At 48.6% G+C, this 27739-nt stretch overlaps 1 protein-coding gene across 1 annotated transcript in view; it reads left to right on the top strand.

Moving 5' to 3' along the window:
* Positions 1-27739, top strand: part of LOC119460513 (intermembrane lipid transfer protein VPS13A) — a 1139096-nt gene that overhangs the window by 948712 nt on the left and 162645 nt on the right. Inside the window, exon 75 of the mRNA XM_037721434.2 lies at positions 8052-8175. Within this exon, the coding sequence (XP_037577362.2) occupies positions 8052-8175 (124 nt within the window). The remainder of the gene's footprint in view (positions 1-8051; positions 8176-27739) is intronic.

Here is a 27739-nt window from a genome sequence, read left to right as displayed (position 1 = left end):
TTTAACAAGGCCCTGCAGCCCTGCGCATATCCTGTGCCGGTGATGAGCCATCTGCTTTCGTCCCTATCAGGTGGAAAGGTACTTGCAAAACTAGAATTGGCCCAGGCGTACCAGCAGCTGCCAGTGACCGAGGAAGCTGCGGACACACAAACCATAGTAATGCACCGGGGGGCATTCCACGTCTGAAGACTACAGTTCGGGGTCAGTGTTGCGCCCGGCATTTTTCAAAATCTGATGGAAACCCTGTTGCGCGGCATACCAGGCATCGTTCTGTATTTCGATGACATCATCTTTGCTGGTGCCTCGCACGAAGAGCTTTCTCACTGCCTCCGCGATCTCCTCAGTCGATTTCAAGAAGTCGGGCTGAGGCTCAACAAGGACAAGTGTAATTTTGGTGTGGATCTCGTGGAATTTCTGGGATTCCTTATCGATGCTAAAGGCTTCCATCCGATGTCTAACAACACACAGGCAATCATAAATGTGCCTCGCCCCACGAACAAAGCCGTACTGCAGGCTTTTCTGGGGCTCGTCAACTACCACGTCTTCCTACGCCACAAGGCAACAATTCGCCTGCTGGACAAGCGTACAACCTGGGTCTGGGGTCGAGTGCAACAGAGTGCCTTGATCCTTGCGTGCGATGCATCTCCATACGGTAGTTGAGCCGTGCTACGCCACCCATTGCCAGACAGCACCGAAGCACCGATCGCCTTTTATTCGTGAACCTTGTCCACTGCCGAGAGAATCTACGCACAGATCGACAAGGAGGCACTTGCTGTTGTGGCAAGTGTGAAAAAGTTCCACGATTATGTGTACGGCCACCCATTTCAGATTCACACAGATCATAAGCCACTGCTCAGGTTGTTCGTTCCCGACTTCCAGACGCCACAAATGTTGTCACCACGTATGCAGCAGCTGCGTTGGTCCATTTTCTTAAATGGCTACCAGTAATCTCAGCTTCACCAATGTGGACGGCAGTTCCACGCGGATGGCCTCAGGAGGCTGCCTCTGCCACAGCCGCACCAGGATTACCCCGAGCCAGCAGAGGTCGTTATGTTGTTGAATATGATTCTAGAGCCCCCGCTCCATGCTGCGAACATAGGCACCTGCGCTGCGAAAGATTGAATCCTTTCCCATGTGCTGAACTGGGTGTGGAAGGGCTGGCCAAGGGACCGTGTGAGCGCCCAATTTGTGCCATTAATTTCGTGGCACCATCAACTGTCCATTCACAAGGGTTGTTTGCTTTGGGGTGATAGGGTGGTGGTGCCTGAAAAGTTATGTTTCTATGTACTTGAAACCCTGCATGCAGGACACCCAGGCATCGTCAGGATGAAGGAACTCGCTCGCAACTACGTGTGGTGGCCCTGAATGGATGCTGCTATCGAAGAATGAGTTTGCCGGTGCGAGGCATGCCAAGAGATGTGGCCAGAGATGCCCCGGGGACTAGTCCACCATTTGGAGACCACTCAGTTGCCATGGTTCTGGCTGCATGTCGATTTTGCCGGGCTATTTCAGGGGCAGACCTTTCTGGTAGTTAGGATGGATAGTTGGGCGTGTTGGTTAAGCATGATCTGGTAGTGGTTGACTCGTATTCAAAATGGCTCGGGGGTCATTCGGGTGTCATCGATGACATCACTCACCGTGATTGGCGTCCTGCAGAGATCATTCATTTGTGACAAATGGACTACCGGACACAGTCGTCTCAGATAATGGAGCACAGTTCACGTACCTCGAATACAAGAGTTTTCTGAATGCAAATCTGATCCATCAAGGTTACATCGGCAGCCTTCCACTCCACCACGAATCGACAAGCTGAGAGAACGGACAAGCTGAGAGAAGTTCCGCCGATCCACACTACGCGAGATCGTCTCGCGAGGCTAGGAGCAGGACACCAGTATGGACAAACAGGGATCGTTCGAACTCACCACCGTTCGCGTGACCGTCCACGTGAGCCACTAGGCGATGGTGTCATAGCATGAGGCGAACATATTCACTCGCTATCCGGTCGTGGTGAGTCGGACTTCCTTGATTTGTTGCGTGCCCATGTGAATGTTCTATGATTCGGCTAGCATGCATTAGTGTATGACAGGTGCAATAAATGCCCTTTTGACTCTTAACACTAGGGTTTTGTCGTTCCTTTGTCCCAAGAGCACGTGTGAGACCCCACATCTGTCTGCCCAACGTGGACCTCTTGGGACATCGGACGATAAAGTTTTGCTCAGTTCGAGACAACCTTTGTTTGAACCAAAGCATATTCCTAGCATGGATTTTGATCGCTAGCGTTGCCGGCGTGTTTTCTTGAGCGAGGCGATGGTTGCTGTAGCGTGTTTGAACTTTTCAACATGCTAAGCCTTTTCGTGAGTGTCTTGAAGTACACTCGTTAGTACAAGAGCCACGTGGTCTGCATCCTGGGAAAGCGAGGCCTAGCACCCGCGAAGCAGTGGCAAGCATGAAGCAAGTGAGTACGGAAGCCTCGTGGGTGATCCGAATTTCTTATGTAAATAGCTTCTTCTATATCTTTGACTTCGGAAATCGTGGCTCGGGGAGCCGGGTTGCCGCGGGCCACGGGTGTCGCTACGGGCTGACTGGTATTGCGGCCTGGCACCGGGCGCTCCGACACTGTCTGGGACGGTGGGCGCCGTCAACTCGGATGCTGTGTGCACCCAGCGGGGTAGGACCACCTCACAGAGCTAACGTCTCTTCACGGCTGCCTGTTCTTGTGCCCATTTTGGGTGATGTGTTTTTTTTTGGGGGGGGGGGGGGGGGGATGCCAGTTGTTGTCAGTGTAGCGACGCATTAGGCCTAAGGCTTTACAAAGCCGCCTGTCGCACGTTGAGGGACACAACCTGGTGGACCGTGGTGTTAAGGTGTCGCCGATCGCCGATTGCTTCCCTCATTAGTTCGCCTCGCACGAATTGAAATTACTCGTTCGATTAAAGAAAGCAAGCTTTGTTCACGTGAACTTAGCATCTGAATAGCCGCCCGAAATTTTGCTAGCCGAATTGAACATCGTACCACGTGGGCGATGCGTATGCCGAATTCCTCTCCCTTGCACTACTTTAGTGTTTGTCGAGTGTGTTGAGTGTACGCAGCATGAGCGGAGTCACCCCTGGTTTGCTGTCACCTGCACATCGTCAGCGCTGCTGCCCCGGACTACAATCGAGCTACCCCAGGCGATGCAGATGTCTGTGGCCAGATAGGCGCAGTGACTTCGGCGGCTGCCTATGTCCGGCTCGCAACCCTCAGCGGCTGGGAAAAGAGGCGGCAGTCACCAACGGCTACAGCGGCTCTCGCCGGCGCGAGCGACGCTTGCTCGTGCCGACTTCTGCGTCGCCGTTTCTGGAGTCCTGTGCTGGACTCGTGCCATCGAATCTGCAGAGCTGGTGCTGTGACCAACGGACGCCAGCGGTGAACCCCAGAGACAATGTCAGCTCGCATGTTGTGGATAACCTGTGGACATTTCCTCGGCGGCGCCACTGTCGCATGTACTAACTTTTGTTCGCGACGCGCGCGTTGATAGACCTTGTGACATGTTTCGCCGGAGTATGTGTAGTGATTTATGGTTGGGGGGATATGGGGATGCGCAACTCTCACGCGTCTCCCGTGGTCTGGATTCACCGCGTGGCTGGGCGCCGTAGGCGGTCGTAGTGGTTGCGGCGCGTTGCGAGAGATGGCCCGAGTGTCGCGATGCTAACGCCTCCGAACGGCAGGGTGACTTAGGAGAAAAAGGTCGAAGGCGCTCTTTCTCTTTGGGTTGGGAACGGTGAGCGACGCGGACGTCTCGCGCGTGCGCCGATCCACGCTTCGCGAGACGTCTTGCGTGGCTAGGAGCGGGGCACTGGTATGGACGAACACGGATCGTTCGAACGCGCCACCGTTTACGTGACCGCACGCGTGAACGACTAGGTGATGGTGTCATAGCATGGGGCGAACATATTCGCTCGCTATCCGGTCGCAGTGAGTCAGACTTCCTTGATTTGTCGCGCGCCCATGTGAATGTTCTATTGGTAGTAATTCGGCTAGTGTGTATTAGTGTATGAAAGGTGCAATAAATGCCCTTTTGATTGTTTGCACTACTGTGTTGTCGTTCCTTTGTCCCAAGAGCATGTGTGAGACCCCACACTCTCCCTTGCACTACTTTAGTGTTTCTCGAGTGCGTCGAGTGTACGCAGCCTGTGTACTCAGCGGCTGGGAAAAGAGCCGGCAGTGACCATTGGCTACTGTGGCTCTCGCAAGCAGGGTGTGTCGGCGCGAGCGACGCTTGCTCGTGCCAACTTCTGCACCGCCGTTTACGGAGGCCTTGGCTGAAGTCATGCCGTGGAATGTGCAGAGGTGGTGCTGTGACCAACGGACGCCAGCGGTGAACCCTAGAGACAATGTCGGCTCGCATGTTCTGGATAATGTGTGGACATTTCCTCGGCGCGGCCACTGTCGCATAAGATATCACCCAGTTCATTGTTAAGGCAGAGCTTATCAATGCACTTGGTAAATTGTGCATTAGCAAGCCTTCTATAGCGCTGTCTCCTAAGGAGTTTGATTTCCTGTGTAAGCGGTGAGAGGTTGTTCTGGCAGAATGTCGCAGTCATTAAATATGGTTCGATAGTGCGAATTCAATTGCGCATGTTTCTCAATGGTTCCACGTGATCTATGTCTGCTATGGAGCATGTGGTATTTAAACGGTAAGGTTTTGAGAATAAACATTGTTGTTGCTAGTAGCGCTGTGTGTTGTCTTTTTACTTGTGCTTTCTTGTGTCCGTGTTACGTTTCGCGCTGCATCAAAAGTGTTACTGATGAATCACCAACAAGTCCCCATCGCTATACCCTTGTTGATGAAATTAAGCATTAACCAATGCAAATGTATACATGTTGGTTGGCAACATATTATTCACCTAACATATTGTTACGGGGTGTGTAGAAGGCGTTTATTTCAGGGAGCCATAGGGCAAGTGGGTGCCGGTACTGCTCGTCGTCCTTCTCTTCCTCGCTGCTTTCCTAATGTTGTTGCTGCTGATGCTGCTGCTCCACTACCTTTGACGCACTGTAACAATATCACATTAACAAAATTGATTTGGAATCTTTGTACACATACACGTACCTTTACGTGCACATCTCGTATAACTTATCTTCGAAAACTCGCATTGATTACATAACCAACAATGCCCAGTCGTATGTTAGGTTACCTCCGCCGAAATTTTTCTCAAGCTTTTGCATCTCTCAAGATGCAGCTTTATAAAACATTGGTCGGAATTAAACTAAAATGTGCCGCATCTGTAAGGGATCCTGGTCTCAAATCACTCATAGCTGACTTAGAGGCAGTACAATATCGTGCATCGCGTTTCATTCTTTTCAACTATCATTGCATCGCTAGTGTTACAGCTGTGAAACACACACTTTCCTTGCCAAGCCTCTTTCATCGTAGAAAAAATTTCCACTTTTGTTCATTTGATAAGATTTATCACAACAATTCATTCCTTGAGGATAGGCTACTAACAAAACCATCTTACATCTTAAAGTAGGTGCTCCATTTTCAAACACTAAATGTTATCATGACTCATTTATTCCCAGTATAGATGTTCATGTTGGAATCGCCTTCTACACAATGTTGTTGGCATTACAGAGAATAATGCATTTAGTAGTGCTGCTACGAATCTGCTTTGTCAATAACTACCTAACTGTTGCATCATTCCTGTTGTGGTTGTCAATTGTAATGTATTGTTTTTATTGTCGCTGCTGTTGTATTGCATTTAATAATATTGTACCCACTTCCCTCTCTAATACCCTAGGTCCTTGAGGGTAATTGAATGAATGAATAAATAACTAACTAACTAAATAAATAAATATGTGTTGGCCGTTATCCTTACTTTTTTGCCTTTAGTTTGCCAGCGTGGTAAATGCTGTTTGCGTTAGTTGCCAGTTGTCCGTAGCTCTTCCTTCATTTGGTGCCTGATCAACTGACAGCTTTAGTTGTTTTTTACAGCGCTCATGTTATGTGTGTCTCAGTCCTCATTTATTATGCTGTTTTCACTGCAAGATAGAATACCAACTGTCTTAGTGTCGCACCCTTTTACTGTTAAGCAGAGCTTTCTTTGATGTTAGCATATGTATTAAAGGTTATGCAAACATAACATTAATGATGCAAATGTTTTTGCAAATTTAGGCAAACACAATGCAATGTTTATACTGTCATTAGTTAATAAGGAAACAGGGAAAAGATGATAAAAAGAAACTAAGAAAGCATAAGGTGGCAGAGGAAGAGATAAAGAGAAAGAAGATGTGAGAAAAATAAGAAAGTGGCCAAACAAAAAGAACCAAATATATGAATGAAGTGGAAAAGTGCACAAAAGCAGCATGGTCAACGCTGCGAAAGGACACGTAGCAGAAGAGAGCAGCCCAGCTATGCTCTGGAACGATGGGCAGGAGGCCGGATGGGACAGATGGCTTGTGGAGACGGCAGCAATTGAGTGAAGGCTGTGACCTGTGAGCTGAGCGAGCGCCACGCAGGAGACCTCAACTACATGTTTGAGTGTCCCTGCGGCTACGATCTTCAGGCTAGCGGAGTCGGCTAGTGCGTCATTGATGACAGACGTATTTTTCTTTTATGCTCATGCCCCATAAAGGATTTTAATAACTCAAATGTTCCTTGCATTGTGTTTACCACCATGAGACCTTGACCTCATGTAACACAATGGCATAAATGCAATGCCATATTTGTACACATGCAGTGCAATTACCCAAGTGTTTTGTTATTGGTGTGGTGTCCGTTTCAATGCGACACAAATGCAAATTCAATTTATTAGTTACAGTGCATGTGTCTGTTGGTCTCTTGCACTGCACACTACTACCACTATTCACAAGATGCAGTTTTTCACATTCATCATCACAAATATCAGTGTTCATAATTGCTGATGTGAGTTCAACGAGCACCATTCACATGGCTGCACAGGTGTCAGGTCACGACAGAAGGACAATGCACCAAACGAACTTGTGCCTTGCTTCTTTTGGAGTCTGTTCTTGTTCTTGGTGTTGCTATTGTTGACTTAACACAATAGTGAGAAGTGGTTTGTGCGTTGAGAAATACGAAACGTAATGAGACATGTTACAGCTTGACAAGTTCACTGGGCTGACTGCAAGATGTGTGGCAGTCTTGTTCTTATAAATTGCCTTGCCAGCACATCTAGCACACTCATGTTTCTAGTGACACAACCGCTGAAAACCAGCAATCAGCTGTGCATTGAAAACTTGACGAAACCTCAGTTCACAGTTGTTGTTTTTTTATGATCTCTTAATGAGATTGAACAGTATCCTGTAGGTCTAAGCGATGTTCTTGATATTTGTAATATTTGTTCTTATAATAATTGCTGTCATTTGGGGACTGAGGGCACCTCAAGCTGCATTTATGCAGCTTTTACCTCTGCCTCCTCCATTAGTACTGAATGGAAACAAATAAAGGGAAGAAAGAGTCCACCTTCTACTTTGCGAGGATATCCGTTTTGGGCATCACATGATCAGCTTCGATGTTATGAGAGCGAGTCTAAAGTTCTAAACAATGAATGCGATTCTGGTTGTTGTTCTGGCTTCCTGCTTTTTCTTGTGCTTCCCGCTGCTCATGGCCATCAAGCATCATCATTCCACTTTGTACTTCTCTGGACAATCAATGAGAGGACACTGACTGCTTCAGTTGCCGACTTGTTCGTCACTCTCTGGATGCCCTGGGTAGTGGTGTAGTGGGTAATAAGCTTGTATCTACTCACCAAGGCATAGCCACCACCGGGGAGAAGCAAGGAAAGTGTGGTGTCTTTTTCTCTGCTTGAAAAGAGCATGTTGGAATAAGGACACTCTTCATTAGCCTCTATGGCCGTGAGGGGCTCAGTGCTGCCTTATGCCATCACCCTAGTTTTTTTGCTTAAAAAATTAAGCCACTTTGAGTCAGGGTTCGGTTTAATAGCATGGAAGAGGGTAAAAGGACCAGCAGTTCACTTGCTTTTATTCTAGCCACAATAGAGATCAAATAGTGATCTTTTGTATTTCACATCACCATTCACTTCTTTCTGCAGAAACGAAGGCGAAGACTAGAGAAGCACTCAAGCTCTCTGCCAGAGTCACTATCAACAGCAGCTAAAGGATTTGTGCTTGGAATTCTGCTTGGTGTTTCCGGAGTTGTGATGAGCCCTGTTGCAGGTATGGCCTGTTTAAGTTGAAGAATGAACATGTTGCTAATTTTTCATTCACCTGTTAACCCTTTAACCGGGAAGTTATCTACTCAATTACACAATGTTCTGGGGGCACAGAACAGAAATAGCACATTTTATTGTAGATGTACAAAAATGCTACACATTTTTGTGTGGGGACTTCAATTTGAATGGAAGCATAGTGTGTGCATACGCATCAGGTACCCTGGAACTCGGAGGCGAGGGTCAAGGCAACCTACAGCATGCTGTCGTAAATCTCTTAAGCCACAGAGTTTTCTAATACTCTTTTGCACTCTCTGCTTAACAGCGTAAAGCATTTGATCATGAGCAATATTGAGAAGGATCCAATTTCATGAGTGGTGTACTTTTGTTAAACTGTTGAAAGATGAGAGATGTGTGTAACACTGACCATCAATAAGCTTTGTCTTGCCATCTGCCATATAAAAACAAAACCTATCATAAAATTTTAGTTTAACCAACTTCTATGTAGATGGCACCATCTAAAGCCCTTCTATCCACATGACTCCATCAATTTTGCTAAGTAGTGCAAACCTTTGGTGTTCCCCACCATTCTCTCATTTGTCGCTCACATCAGCTCCCACTTCCGGCACTTCCACTTTCTGAACTTCCACTTTTACTGCTGTTGCATCTCACACCTCTACACGGCAGTAGCAGATGGCAGATGATGTCGCTTCCGCACAGAAGCAGAGACGACCTAAGTTGTGTTTTTGCTGGAAGCTGAGGGGATGTGTGCAAAGGAGAAGGGTACGTTGGCAGTACTGGTGAGGCAAAATTATGTTTGAAGGTACTTCTCCACCACCAGTCTACGAATTTTTCACACTCACGAACTGTCTCAGGACGGCCATGTATATACATATTGGCAGCCAGATAAGTTTACTTGGGAACTGCACTTGAAGGGTTAATGTGACCCATTAAAACCATTTTGTGAGCTTTGAGAGCAAGCCTATAACACAACTTTTTTTTTTTTTTTTTTCACTGTGAATGTAATGCGACTGTGGAGTAGTGGTAGAGCACCTGCGTCAGTGCTGTGGGGTTCTCAAATCCACATCAATTGAAGAACTTTTGTTTTCGAGGTTCGGAGCATGATATTACAGTAAAAAGAATAAGCTTTACTGTATGACGACTCTAGCCCACATGTGACGGTGGTACTCAATGGCGGTAGATTGGTGATGGGTGCCATCATGCTTTCAATGAGGGGGATATGGTGCACCAGGAGCAGCCACAGAGTGTGGTGCAGGTTTTCGGGTAATGCGGCCCAGCTCATCCAGGTGTAAGGCATGGATAGTGTGGGGATCGAGGTGCCTTCCCGCGCCTCGTCCCCCAGCTCGCGCGTGGCGCTTAGCTCGATCCTCGGGAACCGCCGCCGTAACGGCAACATGGCGGACATGGCGAGCGCGCCGGACTTACTTTCCCGCGCAAACCGTGCTTCTCCCCCCCGGGATTGGACTTGCCCCGCGAGAACACGTCACCGGGACGCGCCCTGATTGGCCTCCCGCGCGGCGGCCCCCCGGGCACCCTCTCCCCCCGAGCTCTCGTCCGCTGAGCGCTTCCACGCCGCGGCAGAGAGAGAGAGGCTCACAGGCTCGCAACGAGGTGGTTACATGAGACCTTTGTTCTCGCGACTCCTCGTTATCGCGCTTGGCGGACCGCTACCCGGTTAGCCTTAGCGCAGCGGGCGCGCGTACTCGATCGGTCTTGCGGCGAGCCTTGGCCCGTAAGCGCCGTGACTGTAGCACTGAGCTGTACCTTGGGTGAATAAACCCGTGTTTGTTGGCGATCTGACTCCGGAGCCTTCTCTGCGCCGTGTCGGAGAGTCGACGAACCCTGCCGTAGCGCCTCTGTGCGTTGCGGAGTGGAGGAGCGTCGTGCCCTTTCCTGACCGTCGCTCGTAGGGTAAGCCTTGTGCAAACCCATCTCCACAAAACTGGCGCCCAACGTGGTTTCGGCATGGCATCAGAGCAGGCCCCTTCACGGCCCTCGTTCCTGCCTGACCCCCTGGCTGCGGACTTATCGTCCTTCGGAGCGAACGACACCGATAGCACGAGGTACGTTTGCCTCGGCGACCCTCTGCTTTCGGCCACCGGGGGCGATCCCTTCTTTGGACAACCCTTTGGTGACGACCGCTCGGATGTGTACGATAGTCCTAGCCACGCCAGTTACGGGTTTTATCAACTGTTTGAGACGCGCGGGGAGCAGGTGCCTACTAGCCCCTCCGGCGTGCTATCTCCGCTCGCTGGCCTTTGTCCCGAGCTCAGTTGTGCCCAATGTGCCGCATCGGAGCCACCCTGCTTAGATGCTCGCACGCATACGCTCGCTGGCCCACCGTTGTCCCGAGCGCATTTCTCGGACGAATACGCCGCGGTGCAGCCTTCCCGCTACGCCGTGGGCGCGAGCTCGCTCGCTGGCCTGCCTTTGTCCCGTGCGCCGCAGCTGAGCCTCCCTGCCTCGCTGTTGGTGCAAATTGCTCGCTGGCCTCTCCTTGTCCCGAGCGCAGCTGGGAAGCAATGTCGAGCGCGAGCCACCCCGCTCAGCCGACAAAGTCGCCGCGTTTTCCGCCTACCGCTTGTCTCACGCGCATCCGAGCGACATTTTCGACGTGCGTGAGTCACCCCGCTCCGCTGTCGATCCGTCTGCCGGTCATGTGAGGCCTCATGCGCCTGTCGGAGCGGCAGCCCAGCTCTTCTCTTTGCCATTTACTGGCCCCATTGGGTCGGCGTGCATTCAGCAGACCACCTGACCGTTGGTCCTTTTTGCTCTCCGGAAGTTGGCGTTAGCGTACGTGCCGTTTGCCGCGTGGAGACGTACAATCCGGCTTAAGCGCTTGTGCGAGCCATCGGGCCGCCTCGCGCGCTGGGCGTTGACATGGGAGTGGTACCTTGTTCTGCGCTACCGGAAAGGGAGTTCAATTGGGTGGCGGACGCCTTGTCGCGAGCCCCCGTTTCGGCGTTTGATCCTTTGGTCCGCCACTCCCGTGAGCATTCGCACCAAGTAGAAGCCGGAGCCTCAGTCTCCAAAGGCTCAAAAGGCGCGAACCTCATGCACTTAGTAGAGACCGGAGCCTGTGTCTCCAATGGCTCGAAAGGCGCGATCCCCGACGGCGAAGCGATCCTCGGATTGCCAGCCCCGGGAGAGGACGTTTACCTGGTGGATCCCGTTACCTCATCGGGTATTGTCTTCAGCAGGCAAGAGCTGCTAAAGGCTCAGCAGAGCGATCCATTTTGTAAATAGCAATCGTTGACGGGCTCCAAGAGCCGAGCTCCCATGAGGAGCGGGGCGGCAAAGCCGCCGGGCGCACCCGGACAGCTGGTATTGCTGTTGGCGCCGAGTGCCACGCAGCTTGTATTGTTGCGGGCACGTGGGATCCGTATCTGCTTAAGCAGAACGACCCGTTTTGTAAATAGAAATCGTTGACAGGCTCCAAGAGCCGAGCTCCCAAGAGGAGCGGGGCGGCAAAGCCGCCGGGCGTACCCGGACAGCTAGTATTGCTGCGGGCACGTTGGATACGTATCTGCTTGACGCCGATAAAGCTCTCCTGCGCTACATCCCATCTGAAGAGGCTCCTCAGGAGTCTTTCAAGGTGGTGATACCCCGCAGTCTAAGAAAAGCCACCCTGAGCTATTTCCACGACTCGCGGGTGGCCGGACATGCGAGTGGCCTTAAGACTTTCCAAAAGTTGTGCCGCTCCGCTACCTGGCCAGGCATGAAGCGTGACACTCTTCACTACGCCCGCTCATGCCGCGTGTGCCCATGTGTGAAGCCTCGCGCGGGCAAACCCCCCGGGCTCATGCAGCCAATCGACAGCCAGCTACCCTGGCAAGTCGCGGACTGTGACATTATGGGACCCTTTCCCAGAAGCCGGCGAGGCTACGTTTTTCTCCTGGCTGTCACAGATCACTTCACGAAATGGGTTGAACTTTTTCCCCTTCGGAAGTTAACGGCACGCGCAATCTGGGACAAGTTGATCGAGGTCTTTAACCGATTTGGCTTTCCGGCGGAGCTGATAACGGACAACGCGTCCTACTTCACGGCCAAGGTGTTCGTGGACGCGTGTGCTGCCTTTGGCATTAAGCACCCCAAGACAACCACGTATCACCCACAGGCCAACCCCACAGAACGGATTAACCGGAACCTCAAGCCCTTGCTCGCGGCCTTTGCCCAGCAACATAGGGATTGGGATGTCTGTCTTAACGAGATAGGCTTCTCCTTGCGGTCCACGGTGAACCGTTCGACTGGGTACACGCCCGCTTTCCTCAACTTCGGGAGGGAGCTGCCAAACCCCATGGACCGCGTTCTGCGGACCGGCAGCGGGGCGTGCGCCACGAAAGCCGGCCTTTCCGGCTACGAGGCGGAACTGCGCTCACGGATGGACGCGGCCCTTGACCTGGCCCGTTCCAACCTGGCAAAAGCACGAGCTGGACAAAAGGTTCAATACGACCGGTCACATAGGGACGTGCACTATGGTGTCGGCGATCTCGTCCTCAGACGCAACCATGTCTTGAGAGACGCCGCCAAAGGCATCTCTGCCTCCCTGTCGGCCAAATGGTTGGGCCCGTACCGAGTGGAGACCAAAATGTCCCCTCTGGTATACAAGCTGGCTGACTCCCAAGGGAGACCAGTCGGCGGTCCAGTTCACGTCTCGGACCTCAAACCTTTCGTTGCCCGTAGCAACGACTGGGGAGAGGGGGAGGCGGTCAACGAACCGCAGGCAAACCGTGATACGGCTGGCCCCAGGCCACGCCACCGGTACAACCTACGGAAACGCACCCTAGGCAGGTTTTCTCCCACCAGCTGGTAGCCGGACTTTATTCCATACCATGCCGATGAACGGAGAGCCTCGTTTTGGCAGTACAACGCCACAGCTACTGAGCCACTGCAGTGGGTAGACCATGCTGTTGATTTGGCTGTAATTTAGTTTTGTACTTTGCACTTTCGGTGTATTAGCATAAAAAATGCTAAATGCGCTTTCTGGTTATGTTTCGCTTTGTATGTTTTTCATGGAAACAAAAGGAAAAGACAAAGCAGGTATGACAAAAAAATATCTTTTTCACTGCTAAGCTAGTTTTGTGACTCTACATTTCCTAGTGTAAACTTTCTTGTAGCTGTGTTAACATGCATTCATGATCTGCTTCTGTTGCTGATGTTAAAATTAGAACATTGATTTGATGCCATTTATACGCGCAATCCTTTGTGTAAAGTTGACCCTGAACTGCAGCTTCCAACCTCTGCTGGTGTTGGCTGGGACATATAGACTCTCTGATCCATAGTCTCAGCTTGAAAGTCTCGTTTTCATCATTCAGCCTGTTGCCCATGCAACCAATCGTGGGAGAACTAATTCTCATATCTGGTCCTAAGTTTGAGCAGCAAAGGTGTGCTTTGAGGTCAACAGTGAATTACCTCGATGATAGCCCTTTCAGTGTAGAAAAGTTGCTTGGGCCATGTAGTCATGCATCATTACAGGGGTCTGCTCTAAAAGCCTAATTAGCAATTATCATCTTTACTCAAAGTGATATTGTATCTATGTATTAACGCCAGGGTTGTGTGAATATTAGAAAATTATTAATACCAATGAATATTATATTTTTGATTTGTTTATCTAGGTACTTTATTTATGCAATACTGCAGGCCCAAGGTGTGGGCCCTTGCAGGAGGAGCAACAAAGAGTTCATACAACGAGCACTGGTGTAAAACAGCAAAGCAGTCAGGCACTAAAAGGCAATCGTTCAAACACAGACACCGGAAGGAATGAAGAGAACAACACAAATGCAAACAATAACTGAAAGGTCGCACAGCAACAAAAAAAGAGCAAGATACAAAGGTTATCTGCACATGGTCAAATGAATGCAGTGCCAATCATGAACACATTAACTCACAATAAATAACTGTCTAGGCATAGCAATTCCTCTTTTATGTCTTAACAGAACCATACAGCTTGCAAATTTTAGAATACACTTACAATCGTGACAGTATAATGAAAGGTTAGATGCTGTTCTACCAGTCCAGAAATGGTGCTCAATTAATCTCTAATTAATGTGACGACTTGTCTGTACGACATAAAAGCGACCACAGCTAAAGGGACTTTCAGAAACTACGTCCATACAGAATTCTTTTAATTTGTTGGTACACTTTGCATTGCACTTCCTAGGTCTTTTCTTGGTGTTGAACTGGTCTTTTTTTCTCTGCACAATGGTGCATACCTTTCTTAACTTATTGTCTCTTCAACATTGACCCCAGATCGACTCCCTACTCTTTTAAGTTTATGCAGTGCAGGGTCTAATACTTTTTTACTGGTCACAAAACTTCTCCGTCATGCTACGGGAGAGCTTCATACCCTGCCAATAGTGACCACACGGTGGCGCCACCGGTTTTGAGGGGGCACTCAGAAAGCAGTGCAGCAGCTGGCCAGTGTGTAGTCTAATTACGCGCTCTTTCTGCCTTTTAGCAATGCATAGAAGCTAGAATGGTCCTTAGGAGCTTGAAGAACAATTCCGAAGACATGTTGTATGCTGCAGTGTTGTTCCAGCTCTAGAGGGATGGGTGAAACAATCTGCCAATCTTCGCGAAATCAATCACTGAGAGAATCGCATAGACAGCGTGATTGCTGCAGCATCTGTCCTTGTATGTATACTGAGTGTCCCAGCTAACGATAGCTAAGCTGTTAAAAAATGAAAAAGAAAAGCACTCGGCAAGGTATGATTATGAGACCTATGGTGTTCGATCGTGAGACCGCAGGTTTTTTTTTTTTTCTTTTCTTTAAACATCTTAGCTAACGTTAGCTAGGACACCCTATATTTATTTGTGCTTAAAGTGAGAAACGTAGTGGTGCACCGACGGGGGGATTCAGGTGTTGTAACCCCCCCCCCCCCAAGCTTCCAGCCCCACCAGTCCAACGTGTACCTTCAGCGCTCTGTTCACATTGTCGTTACAATCCAGGAGGTGGCTTGAGGTCGAATTTTCCTGATTAACAAAAACGCTCTATCACTGTCTTGTATTTGTTCATTCACTCTTAAATTACTTGGAGTAAAACGCTAGAGAAATAAACATCGTCATCATCCTTGGCGTCATTATTATAATTATTAGGCATTTCATTTGCTGTTGGATTCCTCTGGCCAAAGCAAGGAAATTGCATATTATGCAAAGGGCCTGCTTCCCCCCCCAAAAAAAAATCCCCCCCCCCTCCCCCCGGCAGAGATCCTGGGTGCGCTGCTACTGGAAGTTGAAATGCACGATTGTCATCCCTTGCCAGCCATAGAAATCAAGTTTGAGTCAGTGTCGATGTTGGTCGATCTTGTTCAGCGGATGTAAGGATAAGCTCACCGGACAAGTTCATGCACCCACTACCGACAGACTTTAACTAAAAGCTAAGCAATTAGGATGAAGGAAACTTTCTACTTCTGTTGTTCAGTTCTGGCCATAGCGATTTGAAATGTTGTATGATGTGCTCACAAGAAGGGGGAAGCGGCAACACAGCACAGTGCCAGCATTGATACGTCACCGTTGTCGATTGAAGGCTACCAGTTGCACTCGCCAGCGCTTACATAAATGAAATGTGACCACATGTAGTGGTAGCTCTGTATGTTTGGTTTATGACCTATAGAGGAGGTTGTGATAATTTTATGCTGACACATCTGTTTGCCTCTTATGCCAGACAGGCAAGAAGTGACAGCCCCCACAATAATGCAGCGCGCCTCTCTGAGTTTTGCGCGTATACAGCAGGCATCATTGTTAAAAAAAAAAAAAAACTGCACGCTCTCTAACTAAGCTCATATATGCACAGAGTTTCCTTTACAATACTTCATCGAGCACACTGTATACACGATGAGTATTACAAAAATCATCGCCCCTTCCACTCCGTGCAGATGGTCGAACAGCGAAGCTGTGCATTTGTGGCTGCTTGGCTGGCCTGAACGGCGCTACTTGCAGGTGATGGGACGCGTCAGTGTCCACGGGCAGCAGCGTTCCTAGCGCGTTGTGAGGGATGGGACGCGTCAGCATCCACGGGTGACGGCGTTCCTAGTGCATTGCGGGGGATGGGATGTGTCGGCGTCCACAAGCTACGGCCTTCTTAGCGCATTCCTCACACTTTTTTTTTTCTACGACGTTCCCAGGCAAGAGGCCTTCACCAAAGCTCTGTATATACAACTAAAGCTAACACGAACTCCTCTCACACCCCACTCCTCCGTTGATCTGCTTTTTTTCGTACACCGCCATTGGTTGACGCGCCTCACGCTCTCCCCCTCCAACGCGAGTATTGGACGTCGCGACTTACGTCAACCCCCCTCCCTGTTCTCCTTTTCATGTTCACCCTCTCACAGCATTCTCACAGGGGGAAAGGGGTCACTCCAGCGTCTTTCCCCCTGTTGAGCTCTTCTTTTTCTCTCCTCTCCCGCTAGGTCACGTGGCCCCTTTTTAGCAAACTCCGACAACGACGGCACAGGGTCTGCATAAACAGCTTCGCTGTAAAAAGTGAGAACCAGCTATATTGTGGTTTAAATATGACATACGAACTAAGAAACTTGGCAGATCAAGACAATAATAGATGTAGGATCCGGAAATGCAATTTTACGATGTAAAATTTTTTTTTTAATTTTTACGCCTAAAGACTTATGTCCCCCTTAAACTGGAAACCTCTTCACAGTCACACCATAGACAATTACAGGTTTCTGAATGCAGCGGAGCTCTGTCACTTGCAAAGGTAACGTACTTGGCTGCATTTCGATGGCGGTGAAATGTGAAAACACCCGTGTATTTAGATTTAGGTGCACGTTAAAGAACCCTAGGTGGTCCAAATTATTCCAGAGTCCCCCACTACGGCGTGCCTCATAATCAGATCGTGGTTTTGGCATGTAAAACCCCATAATCGAATTGCCTTGTCCGTCAGCTGTTTGCTTCCCTGTTTGAGAGGCAAAAATATAGAGCTCATAACGCTGTTTTGTTCGGTAAAAATGTTAAAATTGAGTCTACGAAAAGCAGCACGAATTCTGCACGGATGAAATACCCCTTCATCAGTTCTTCTAAAGGGACAGCTAGAGTCTGATCAGTATGTAAGTGCTGTATGTGAATGTAATTCGCGCAGGGAGTATTCTTATACCACGAAATGCGTAATGAAAATGACTTGGTCTGAAGGAATGTAAAATACAAACAAATAATTAAGTATCGATATTCGCACAACTGAACTCCCTGTCTGTTTTTTTGGCTGAATGGGTTCTATTATATATGTAGCGTTCCTAGTAAACACAACTAAAGGAAACACATAGTGTAATACTGACGGATGGTTTCCGCCATTTTATTCTAACTGAAACTGCCCTCCTCGTCCTCCTCTTGCTTCGTCCCCTTTGTTCTTCCTCTTCTTTCGTGGCCTAAATGCGGCACGCTTCACCCTCTCTGGCTCTCTTTGTTCACACCTCCTGGTGTGGTACTTGAAAACATTTCCGATGGAGGCACACTCTTCTTTACCAGAGGCTCCCAGATACCATATTGTCTTCAGGATGCCATGCTGTGACGCCGTCTTTATCACAGAAAAGGGTCCATGAAATTTCACATTTGAAGTCCCAACGCCTTTTCTTATTAGGACCTTGTCATCAACCTCTATGTGTGGCATTTCGTTGTTGCGTCTTCTGTCAAAGTTTCTCTTCATGCGTTGTTTGTAGATATCCTCCGCCTGCGCGCTTTTCTTTGTTTCGGTAAGTTGAAGCTTGCCAAGGATACCCAGTTCGCGATCCGCAGGAAGTGTCGGCGGGACTCCTGAGGCGGCAAAAAGTGGGCTGCACCCCAAGCCACTGGTGTATGACCGGTTATGGTGCCTCACAGCAGCCTCTAGGCAGCATTTCCAACCACCTGTAAATTTTGGGTACATCCTTATAAATTGCTTCACATCTCGGATGGCACGCTCTGCAAGACCGTTTGCGGCGGGGTGGTAGGGCGAGCAAAATTTGATAGTCATGCCATGATCTCGAGTCCACTTCGCTAGTTTAGCACTACGGAAGGCAGGCCCATTGTCACACACTATGGTCTTCGTGTGTCTAAAACATTCGGCTTGAAGAAGAGCAATGACGCTGTGGGCGTCTTCCTTTCCTGCTTTAGCCGTAATCATTCTGGTGCATTCGTCTATGCAAAGTAGAAACGCCTGCGTTTTCCTGACACCTTCACCCGCTTTCTTTAGCTCTGCAAAATCCAAGTGAACTACTTCAAAGGGGACTCGCGAATGCTGCGGGATTATCATGACGTCTGTCGCCTGTCTGTACTTCACTTTGTTTACTTGACATGTGTGACATGTCCGTACATAGTTGCTGATCTCTTCTTTCATACTTGGCCATGTAAACCGCTTCAGTAGCTTGTTATATGTGCGCCAAAAGCCATCATGCCCACCTGACTCTGGAGTATCGTGGTAAAGGTGAAGGATCTTCGGAACCATTGTCGGTGGCACGTGGTACTTTCCATCGATCTCTTTCATTTCTTCTGTGCCTTCCCACAGCTTCACGTAATTTATCTGTTCTGACTGTTGGCTTGTTTCATAGACTAGCAATCTGGACAAGGCATCTGCATCGGTGAGCAGCGGACCAGGGCGGTGCGAAACGACGAAGTCAAATTGTTGCAGGTAGTTAACCCACCTTGCAATGCGTCCTCGTGGTTGTGCCATATCAAGAAGGTGTGTCAATGCCTGATGGTCAGTGAAAAGTGTGAATTTCGCTCCTTCTAGGTAAGTCCGGAAATACTGAACAGCTTTCAAGACGGCCAGTGCTTCCTTTTCGGTGGTGGTGTAGTTCACTTCTGCAGGCTTCAATGTATAGCTGTAGTATCCCACCACATGATGTCTTTGGTCAGGTTCGTTTGAAAGTTTTTGATAGAGAACTGCCCCAGTTGCATAATGCGATGCATCAGTGTTCAACACAAACGGTAGCGAGAAGTCAGGAATGCGGAGAATAGGGTCGGATGATATAAGCCTTACTAGCTCACGGTAGGCACTTTCACACTCGTCATTCCATAGGAATGGTACGTCTTTTTGCATCAATCGTGTGAGGCATCGTGTCTTGACTGCATAGTCTCTTATAAAGGCCCCAAAGTGTCCAGAGAGGCCCAGGAAGACACGAAGGGAATGTACGTCGTAAGGCTTCACCAACTTAGAAATTCTTTCAACGGATTCCTGCTTTGTGCTTTTGGTACAGCCGTCAAATGCCCTGCCTAGAAATACCACTTTTTCTTGGAAGAATGCACTTTTCTTAAAGTTTACTTTGAGATGTGCGAGGCTCAGCGCATGGAGAACTAGGGAAATGTGACTTTTGTGATCTTCTTTTGTCTTCGAGAAAACGATTATGTCGTCTATATAAACATTGCAAAAGGTGCCCAAGTATGGTTTCAGGATGTCATTCATGATCTTTTGAAACCACGCTGGGGAATTCTTCCATCCGAAAGGCAATCGGTTATATTCGAACAAATCGAATGGCGTAACAAATGCGGTGTACTTTTTGGTCTCCTCAGTCAAGGGAATCTGCCAAAAGCCTTTGCAGAGATCGATCCGGGAAAACCAGTGGCAACCACCAGTTTCATCAATAATAGCATCAATTTTTGGCATCGGGAAAGGTATTAATTCTGTTTGGCGATTTAGAATCCTATAATCTGTACAAAGACGAAAAGTGCCATCGTCTTTAGGAGCGATTGTTATAGGCGAAGCAAACGGTGAAATTGATGGTCGGATGATGTCGGCGTCTAACATTGCTTGCAACTCCTTTTTCAACCAAGCCTTTTTCTCTCTTGACATTATATGGAGCTTTCCGAACCACTGTTTTGTCTGCAAGTTCAAAGGGAACTGCATGTGACTTCATCGGCGGAGGATATTTTTCTATGCATACGAGCTCTGGATACTTTGCTCTGATGTCTTCTTCACATTGAACTAACTTTAGAGGGCTGGGTGTCTCTCCGCTTTTCGTCAGTTTAGCATTTTCTTCAACCAATACCCTGTCATCCCAATAAAGGTTTATCTTGAGCTTTTTCATGTCAGAGCGAGATAAAAGGAAGTCATAGGTGACATCAGGTATTGCCAGCACATCGCTCTTTACGCAATGTCCTTGAAATTCAATCACTACAGACGCCCACTCATTATGGGAGCTTACTGCCCCATCGTAACCCTGGACACGTAGGGTCCTCCCACTGTGGAGACGGCTGGTGTCTATTCTTTGCTGGTTGATGATGGACACAGACGCTCCACTGTCCATGAGTGCGTTCATATCAACACCGTCAATCTTGACAGGGACATGAAGTAGGTTAGAAGACGCCAAGTACACAGTTTCGTGGCAGTCTTTCACGAGAGGCCGATCGTCTTTACCCAGTTCTGTGTGGGGTTCGCCGACAGTCGGAACGCATACAGTGCTACCAGGACTACTTGAGCAGCAATTCGAGGACTTCAAAACGTTGTTCTGAAGGCTTCCTGTGAGCTTGAGGGATCGTATATGCGACTGAGGTTCTACGAGCTCATTGCTGTCCAGGAGTAATTCTTCTCCGCAAGGACTTTCCTGTGCTGGCTCCACGGGCAAATTTTTCAGACACCGCATGAGGTCGTCTATTGTATCCGGGGCTTTCAGCTGGACCTGTTTTCGAATACTGAGAGAGAGTCCCAGCATTACCAAAGCTATAACTGCGAGTGTAGAGAGTTCAGGTTCTGCCATGCGCAACAGACGACGCTTCTCAAGGCAGTACTCTAGTAGGGAGCCACGCGTGTGTCTGAAGCGCAGCGCCAACGCCCATCTCTCCAATGGATTGCATTGGAACGCCACCAGGAAGCTGCGTTTCCACTTCTCCCAATACGCTGGCTTTTGATCCAGGATCTGCAGATCGTACCATTTTCTGGCAGTGGCACCAAGGTAACGTCGCATGTTCTGAACTTTCTCTTCGTCGGATAGCCACCCATTATTCGCAGAAGCATACTCATAATACCATAACCAATATTGCGGGTCTTCGAAGCCACCTTCAAAAACATCAGGTTCAACCATATCCGGCGCTCGTTTTCCTTTCCTCAGAGACTCGGCCAGTGCTACCATAAGCTGACTTTGTTGCATCATCTGTCGCTGTTGCACTTCAAAAACTTGCAAAACGTGGCTCACCTTCTCTGTTGACATATCCTCTGTCGGAGAACCACGGCGCATGGGTGCCAAAACAAGCTCTTCTATTGTCGCCAGCTGCAGGTTCACCTTGACTGATCTGTTGTATAAGGCATCGCTGCCGACTGCAGCGCCATTAGATGGCGCGTGCTTGGAGCCGGCCTGAAGAGAAAGAAGAAGATAGAATAAACAGTCAGGGACTGAGTAATGGCTGTAATGTCTCCTTCCAGTATCCTGCACGATACAACATATTTGGCGACGAGGATTTAACAGCCCATGTGCTACCGGCTTGCCCCTCATCTGTGCCTTCGATTGCTGCCTATCATCCTATACGATGAGTATTTCGGGACTACAACCGCCACCCCCTTTCCTATCCTCACCTGGACACCCGGTCATTCCATGGGAGCAATGGATTCAAGCGTTGAAGAACTACATGGTGGCGTCGGGCGCCTCCGACCTACCTGCCATGCGTCGGAAGGCGATTCTGCTCAACTGCTTGAGCTTGGAAGGTCAACGTATCTTCCAAACTCTGACGTCGGAGGACGACCCGCGCCTTTTGGCTTCGAGCGCCGCTGGAGAGACGTTGACGGCTCCTGGCCCTGATGAGTTCGACCGCGCCATTGTGATCCTTGCAGACCACTACAAGAGCTCTGTCAACGTCACTGCAGCGCGTCACCGTTTCCGTCGACGTGCACAAGCCCCAGGTGAGACGGCCGTCGATTACGTCACCGTGCTACGAGGTCTCGTTGGAGCATGCAATTTCGGTGACTTGGCAGACGATATGATACGCGACCAGCTCATAGAAAAAACTACCAGTGAATATTTGCGCGAACGTCTTCTTCTGGAAGAGTCTCTTACGCTTTCTCGGGCTCTTACCATTGCGAGACAGCATGATCAAGCGACAAGAGAAGCAAAAGAACTTGCACGACACGAAGCACAAGTGCATCACGTTAATGACGAAAACACTTCAGAGATCAAAGAGAAGCACTGTGGCACGTGCACATGCTATAAGAAGCAAACTGAAAGTCGTCGAGCCTTGCAAGAGCAAGAGCGTTATCGTTGTGGTTCTTTAGACCATCTTGCGAATAGCCCTCTCTGCAAAGCTAGGACACATAAGTGTCGTAAATGTGGAAAGATTGGCCATCTGGAAAAGGTCTGCAAGTCTCTCCGAAAGTCTGCGAAAAAAGTTCAGCATGTCGCGGAAGACGACAAAGATACAGCTGACCCAGACGATCACTTAAGTGTTTGTCACATCTGGAGCCGTAAGAAGGGAATTTATGCCGTGTTGGAAATTGAAGGAGTTTCCGTATCGTTCCTGATTGACACCGGATCATCGGTTTCAATCCTAGCCGAAGAACTTTACCAACGTCATTTTGCTACTGCATTTCCTCTGACATCAACATCCGTCCAGCTCCTCGATTATTCTAAGTCAGCAATTCCAATCGAAGGATGTTTCATTGCTCCAGCCACATTTCACGGCCGATGCACTTCTGTTCTTCTGTACGTTGTGCCTGGAGGAACAACCATACTTGGTTTAGATGGTATCGCAGCTCTGGATATGAAGATTCAAGGATCGCCGCTCAGGTGTCTGCTAATGACACAAGAAACTCTTGTGCTACCTCCTGAATTACGTTCCGAGTTCGAGCACTTGTTTGAAAAACAGCTAGGAACTGTCAAGGGTTTCACTCACAAGGTCAGAGTTCGAGCGTCTGTTCAACCAGTGGCCAGCAAGCTGAGACGACTACCACTCGTCATTCGTGAGCAAGTCTCGGCAGAAGTACAAAAATTAGAAGCTCAGGACATCATTGAGCGCGTCGACTCTTCAGAGTGGGTCTCACCAATTGTTGTAGCCAGAAAAAAGGATGGCTCGATTCGCATGTGCGTAGATATACGAGAGCCAAATAAAGCTATAGTGGTGGACAGTTTTCCCCTGCCACAAACTGAGGAACTTTTGAACAGCTTGGCTGGAGCACAGCGATTCTCCAAGCTAGATTTTGCTTCGGCATATCACCAATTGCCACTAAGTCCAGAAAGTCGTGATCTTACGACGTTTATAACACACGACGGCCTATTCCGCTTCAAGAGGGTTTGCTTCGGACTGGCATCGGCACCGTCAGCGTTTCAGAAGATGATGCATATGATCCTCAAAGGATGCAAATGCGTGTTATTTTACATTGACGACATAATCGTGTACGGACGCACCCGAGAGGATCACTTAGTCAATTTGCGCGCGGTTTTGAAACGGCTCTCTGATGCTGGTCTCAGGCTCAATCATAAATGCGTTTTTGACGTCGCAGAGTTGACTTTCCTTGGCCATGTTGTCAGCGCCAAAGGGTTATTCCCACTGACGTCATCTATCGAGGCGATAACCAAGGCACCATCACCTACAAATATCAATGAACTTCGTTCGCTGCTGGGACTTGCAGGCTTCTACTCCAAGTTCATCCCGCATTTTTCTGATGTTGTGGAGCCAATGCGTGCTTTGCTTCGAGGAAATGCGCCTTTCGCTTGGACTGCAGCAGCACAAAGCGGCTTGGAGCAGCTGAAAACTCTGATAACGTCTTGCGAAGTTCTTCGCCTTTTTGATCCTCAGTTACCTGTGTACGTTACAACTGATGCCTCAGGATATGGATTAGGTGCTGTACTGCAGCAGGCTAACGGAACATCACTGCAAACTGTCGCGTTCGCCTCTCGTACTCTGCAACCACATGAACGGAAGTACTCGGTCGGTGAACGCGAGGCCCTTGCCTGCGTCTGGGCCTGCGAGCACTGGCACGTTTACCTGTGGGGCCGACCTTTCATTTTGCGGACAGACCACGCTGCTTTGGTTACGCTCCTTTCAACGAAAGGCACAGGTCACCGTCCGTTAAGGATTGCGCGCTGGTCATCACGGTTGCTGTGCTACAACTACACCATGGAGTACAGGAAGGGTAGCGAAAACGTCGTGGCTGACGCACTCTCCCGGCTGCCCCTAGAGAATTTCATCCGCGATGCACCCGAAGAAGAATTTATATGTCTTCTGTCCCCAGTAGTTACCATGCAAGAGCTTCAAGAAGCATGTGCCGCCGATCAAGTTATCTCTCAAGTGAAGCAGTTTATCACTACTTCTTGGCCTGACAAGAAATCCCTGTCAAAAGATCTGCTACCGTACTTTCACGTGCGATCTGAACTCTCTGTTGTTAGTGACGTTCTGTGCCGGGGTGACAGGATTGTCGTGCCTACAACTTTGACACGCCGTGTTATGGATCTGGCACATGAGTCACACCCAGGAATTAGTCGCACCAAAGCTCGTCTTAGAGAGTCATATTGGTGGCCATGCATGGATAATCACATTGAAGAACTTGTGCGCACATGTGTAACTTGCCAGTCATGCGACAAATCCGCGCGTACATCTGCAGCTCCAATGCAGCCCGTCACTCTTCCCGAGAAAGCTTGGGAAAAAGTCGCTATCGACATTGTGGGACCTTTCACGCAAGCTTCAGCCGACTGCCGTTTTGCTATCACAGTTATTGACTATTACAGCAAGTGGCCAGAGGTGGCTTTCGTACGAGATGCGACAACATATACAGTGAAGAAATTTCTACTTGAACTTTTCGCAAGAGAAGGATATCCACGCGGTATCGTATCCGATCATGGACCACAATTTTCTTCAGCGAATTTTGAAGAATTTCTCACAGAGCGCGGAATCACGCATTATAACTCTTCTGTGTATTACCCGCAAGCTAATGGTTTGGTTGAAAGATTTAACAGGGTATTAAAGTCATACATTCAATTGGCCCTGTTAGAACGCCGTGATATGAGAACAGCAATGCTTGATTACCTGCAAACATATCGCTGTACGCCTCATGCGACTACTGGTGTTGCACCCGCTGTTCTTCTTCATGGACGACAACCTCGAACCAGACTCGACATTGTGGGATTGCCTGACAAATGTTTCAGCACGGACCCTTCAAAGGCACTGCAGGAGTTGCGAGAGCGCATCAGGAACAAGCAAATCAAGTCGAAGCGTTACACCGATGAAAAGCGCGGTGCCAAGGAACCCAACTTCGTCGTTGGTGACTACGTCCGGGTTAAATTACCTGCAGTTCATGGGAAGCTATCTCCACAGTTTTCTGCGCCCAAGAAAATTATTAAGAAGCGTGGACCCGCCTCTTACCTGTTAGAAGATGGCCGTGTCTGGAATGCTTCCAAGTTAGCGGCCGTTCACCGCGAAGCTATCAGCAAAATGAAGTTCGGTACCTCTGCTGTCATGAACTGGTCACCGGCATCCGATAATTCCGCTACTGCAGCTGTAAATCACCCTTCACAACCTGGCACGTCAAGCGCGGATAACTATGAGAATGCACGCTTTAACCATGAACCACCTGCTGCAGAGCGCACGCAACAAGCTTCATTTAATCTGCCGGGATGCGAAGCCCGCGTGAGAAGAAGCGCCCGTAACAAGAAGACGCCGAAGAAGCTGCAGGACTACATTAGGCAATAATGGACAAACAACGTTTTCGTTTTTTTTCTTCGTGTTTTGTATTTTTGTTTTTTTCCAAGAGGGGATATGTTGTATAAGGCATCGCTGCCGACTGCAGCGCCATTAGATGGCGCGTGCTTGGAGCCGGCCTGAAGAGAAAGAAGAAGATAGAATAAACAGTCAGGGACTGAGTAATGGCTGTAATGTCTCCTTCCAGTATCCTGCACGATACAACAACTTCTCCCAATACGCTGGCTTTTGATCCAGGATCTGCAGATCGTACCATTTTCTGGCAGTGGCACCAAGGTAACGTCGCATGTTCTGAACTTTCTCTTCGTCGGATAGCCACCCATTATTCGCAGAAGCATACTCATAATACCATAACCAATATTGCGGGTCTTCGAAGCCACCTTCAAAAACATCAGGTTCAACCATATCCGGCGCTCGTTTTCCTTTCCTCAGAGACTCGGCCAGTGCTGCCATAAGCTGACTTTGTTGCATCATCTGTCGCTGTTGCACTTCAAAAACTTGCAAAACGTGGCTCACCTTCTCTGTTGACATATCCTCTGTCGGAGAACCACGGCGCATGGGTGCCAAAACAAGCTCTTCTATTGTCGCCAGCTGCAGGTTCACCTTGACTGATCCTGCCTGCAAAAGTTCCTCACGGCATGTGGACGCTTCTTTGAGCACTGCGTCGACGAGGCCAGGGGAGCTGACGTGGCGCGGAAGACTTGTTGACGGTTCATCTTGCACTTGGTAGCCAGTGAAGATAATGCGCTGCGACGAGGTCTGGTCAACGAAGAATGTAACCCACATCCTGTCGGGCTGCGCCAAATTATGTAGCGTTCCTAGTAAACACAACTAAAGAAAACACATAGCGTAATACTGACGGATGGTTTCCGCCATTTTATTCTAACTGAAACTGCCCTCCTCGTCCTCCTCTTCCTTCGTCCCCTTTGTTCTTCCTCTTCTTTCGTGGCCTAAATGCAGCACGCTTCAATATATAAACGAGATGCCTGATATTTTGTGTCCCACTGCACACGTTCGCAATATAAATCAACAACCTTTTTTGTTTTGCCAACAGAAATAAACTCGTTTTTCTGGAAAAAACAAAAACAAATTTCTTACCTTTTTCGATGATCTATAATTAGCTGTATGATCTAGCAGCTTGTAGTGTGCAAAATAATAGTGTGCACTCTTGATGGTCATATATGTATATTTGAGTATAATAAAGTAATTCTTAGGTCGCACGCATAAACCAGCAACACCAAGATTTTACAGCAAACTATAGCCTTCAATGAAACACGGCTTTGCATCACAGCGCTCACAATACATGTAGCATAGCGTAAGGTGCTTCTTCTTTTCTGGAGTACATTCAGGAGCCAATTAAGTTCTTGCTCGTCACAAGGAAGTGTAGGAGAGTAATGAATTAGCTTTATGATGCTATTATATGTTATACTTAAAGACACCAATGGAATAATTTGACAAGGCCAGGAAGCTTGTTAAGGAAACGAAACCGAAAATTAGGAGTCATTGAAACAACAAGGAAAGGAAGTCCAGTGTAGACCGCTTATAACGTAAGTCGCCGGAGTCGTGAATATCTGCACTATAAGCAGTACCGCACTATAACCAAAACAACGATTTTCAAGCCCTGCACGTGTGCAAAACATGTAGACCAAGCAGCCGCGCGTATCCGAGAATCCAAGCGCGTGACTGGGATTTTTGTGTCCATTTAAATTTACGAACGTTGAAAGGTGAATGTCCAAGTACCCACGATCTTCGCATGAAGCAAAGTAATAATGAAAAAAAATGTCTCAGTTTTGCCTGAAAGGCGAAGCATAAATTGCCATAGCAAATTAGTAGAGAGCTATAAGGAGTAGGAATAGTAGTTTTATCGGTTGCATAAACTTGACACATTCGCTTACTAACTGAATTAACAAGCGTGGTGTCAACACACACAAGCAAACATGAATCGACTC

This window comes from Dermacentor silvarum, chromosome 8, assembly GCF_013339745.2.
Source record: "Dermacentor silvarum isolate Dsil-2018 chromosome 8, BIME_Dsil_1.4, whole genome shotgun sequence".
NCBI lineage: Eukaryota > Metazoa > Arthropoda > Arachnida > Ixodida > Ixodidae > Dermacentor > Dermacentor silvarum.
The sequence above is the reverse complement of the archived record's forward strand: the minus strand, read 5'-3'. Positions and strand labels throughout refer to the sequence as shown.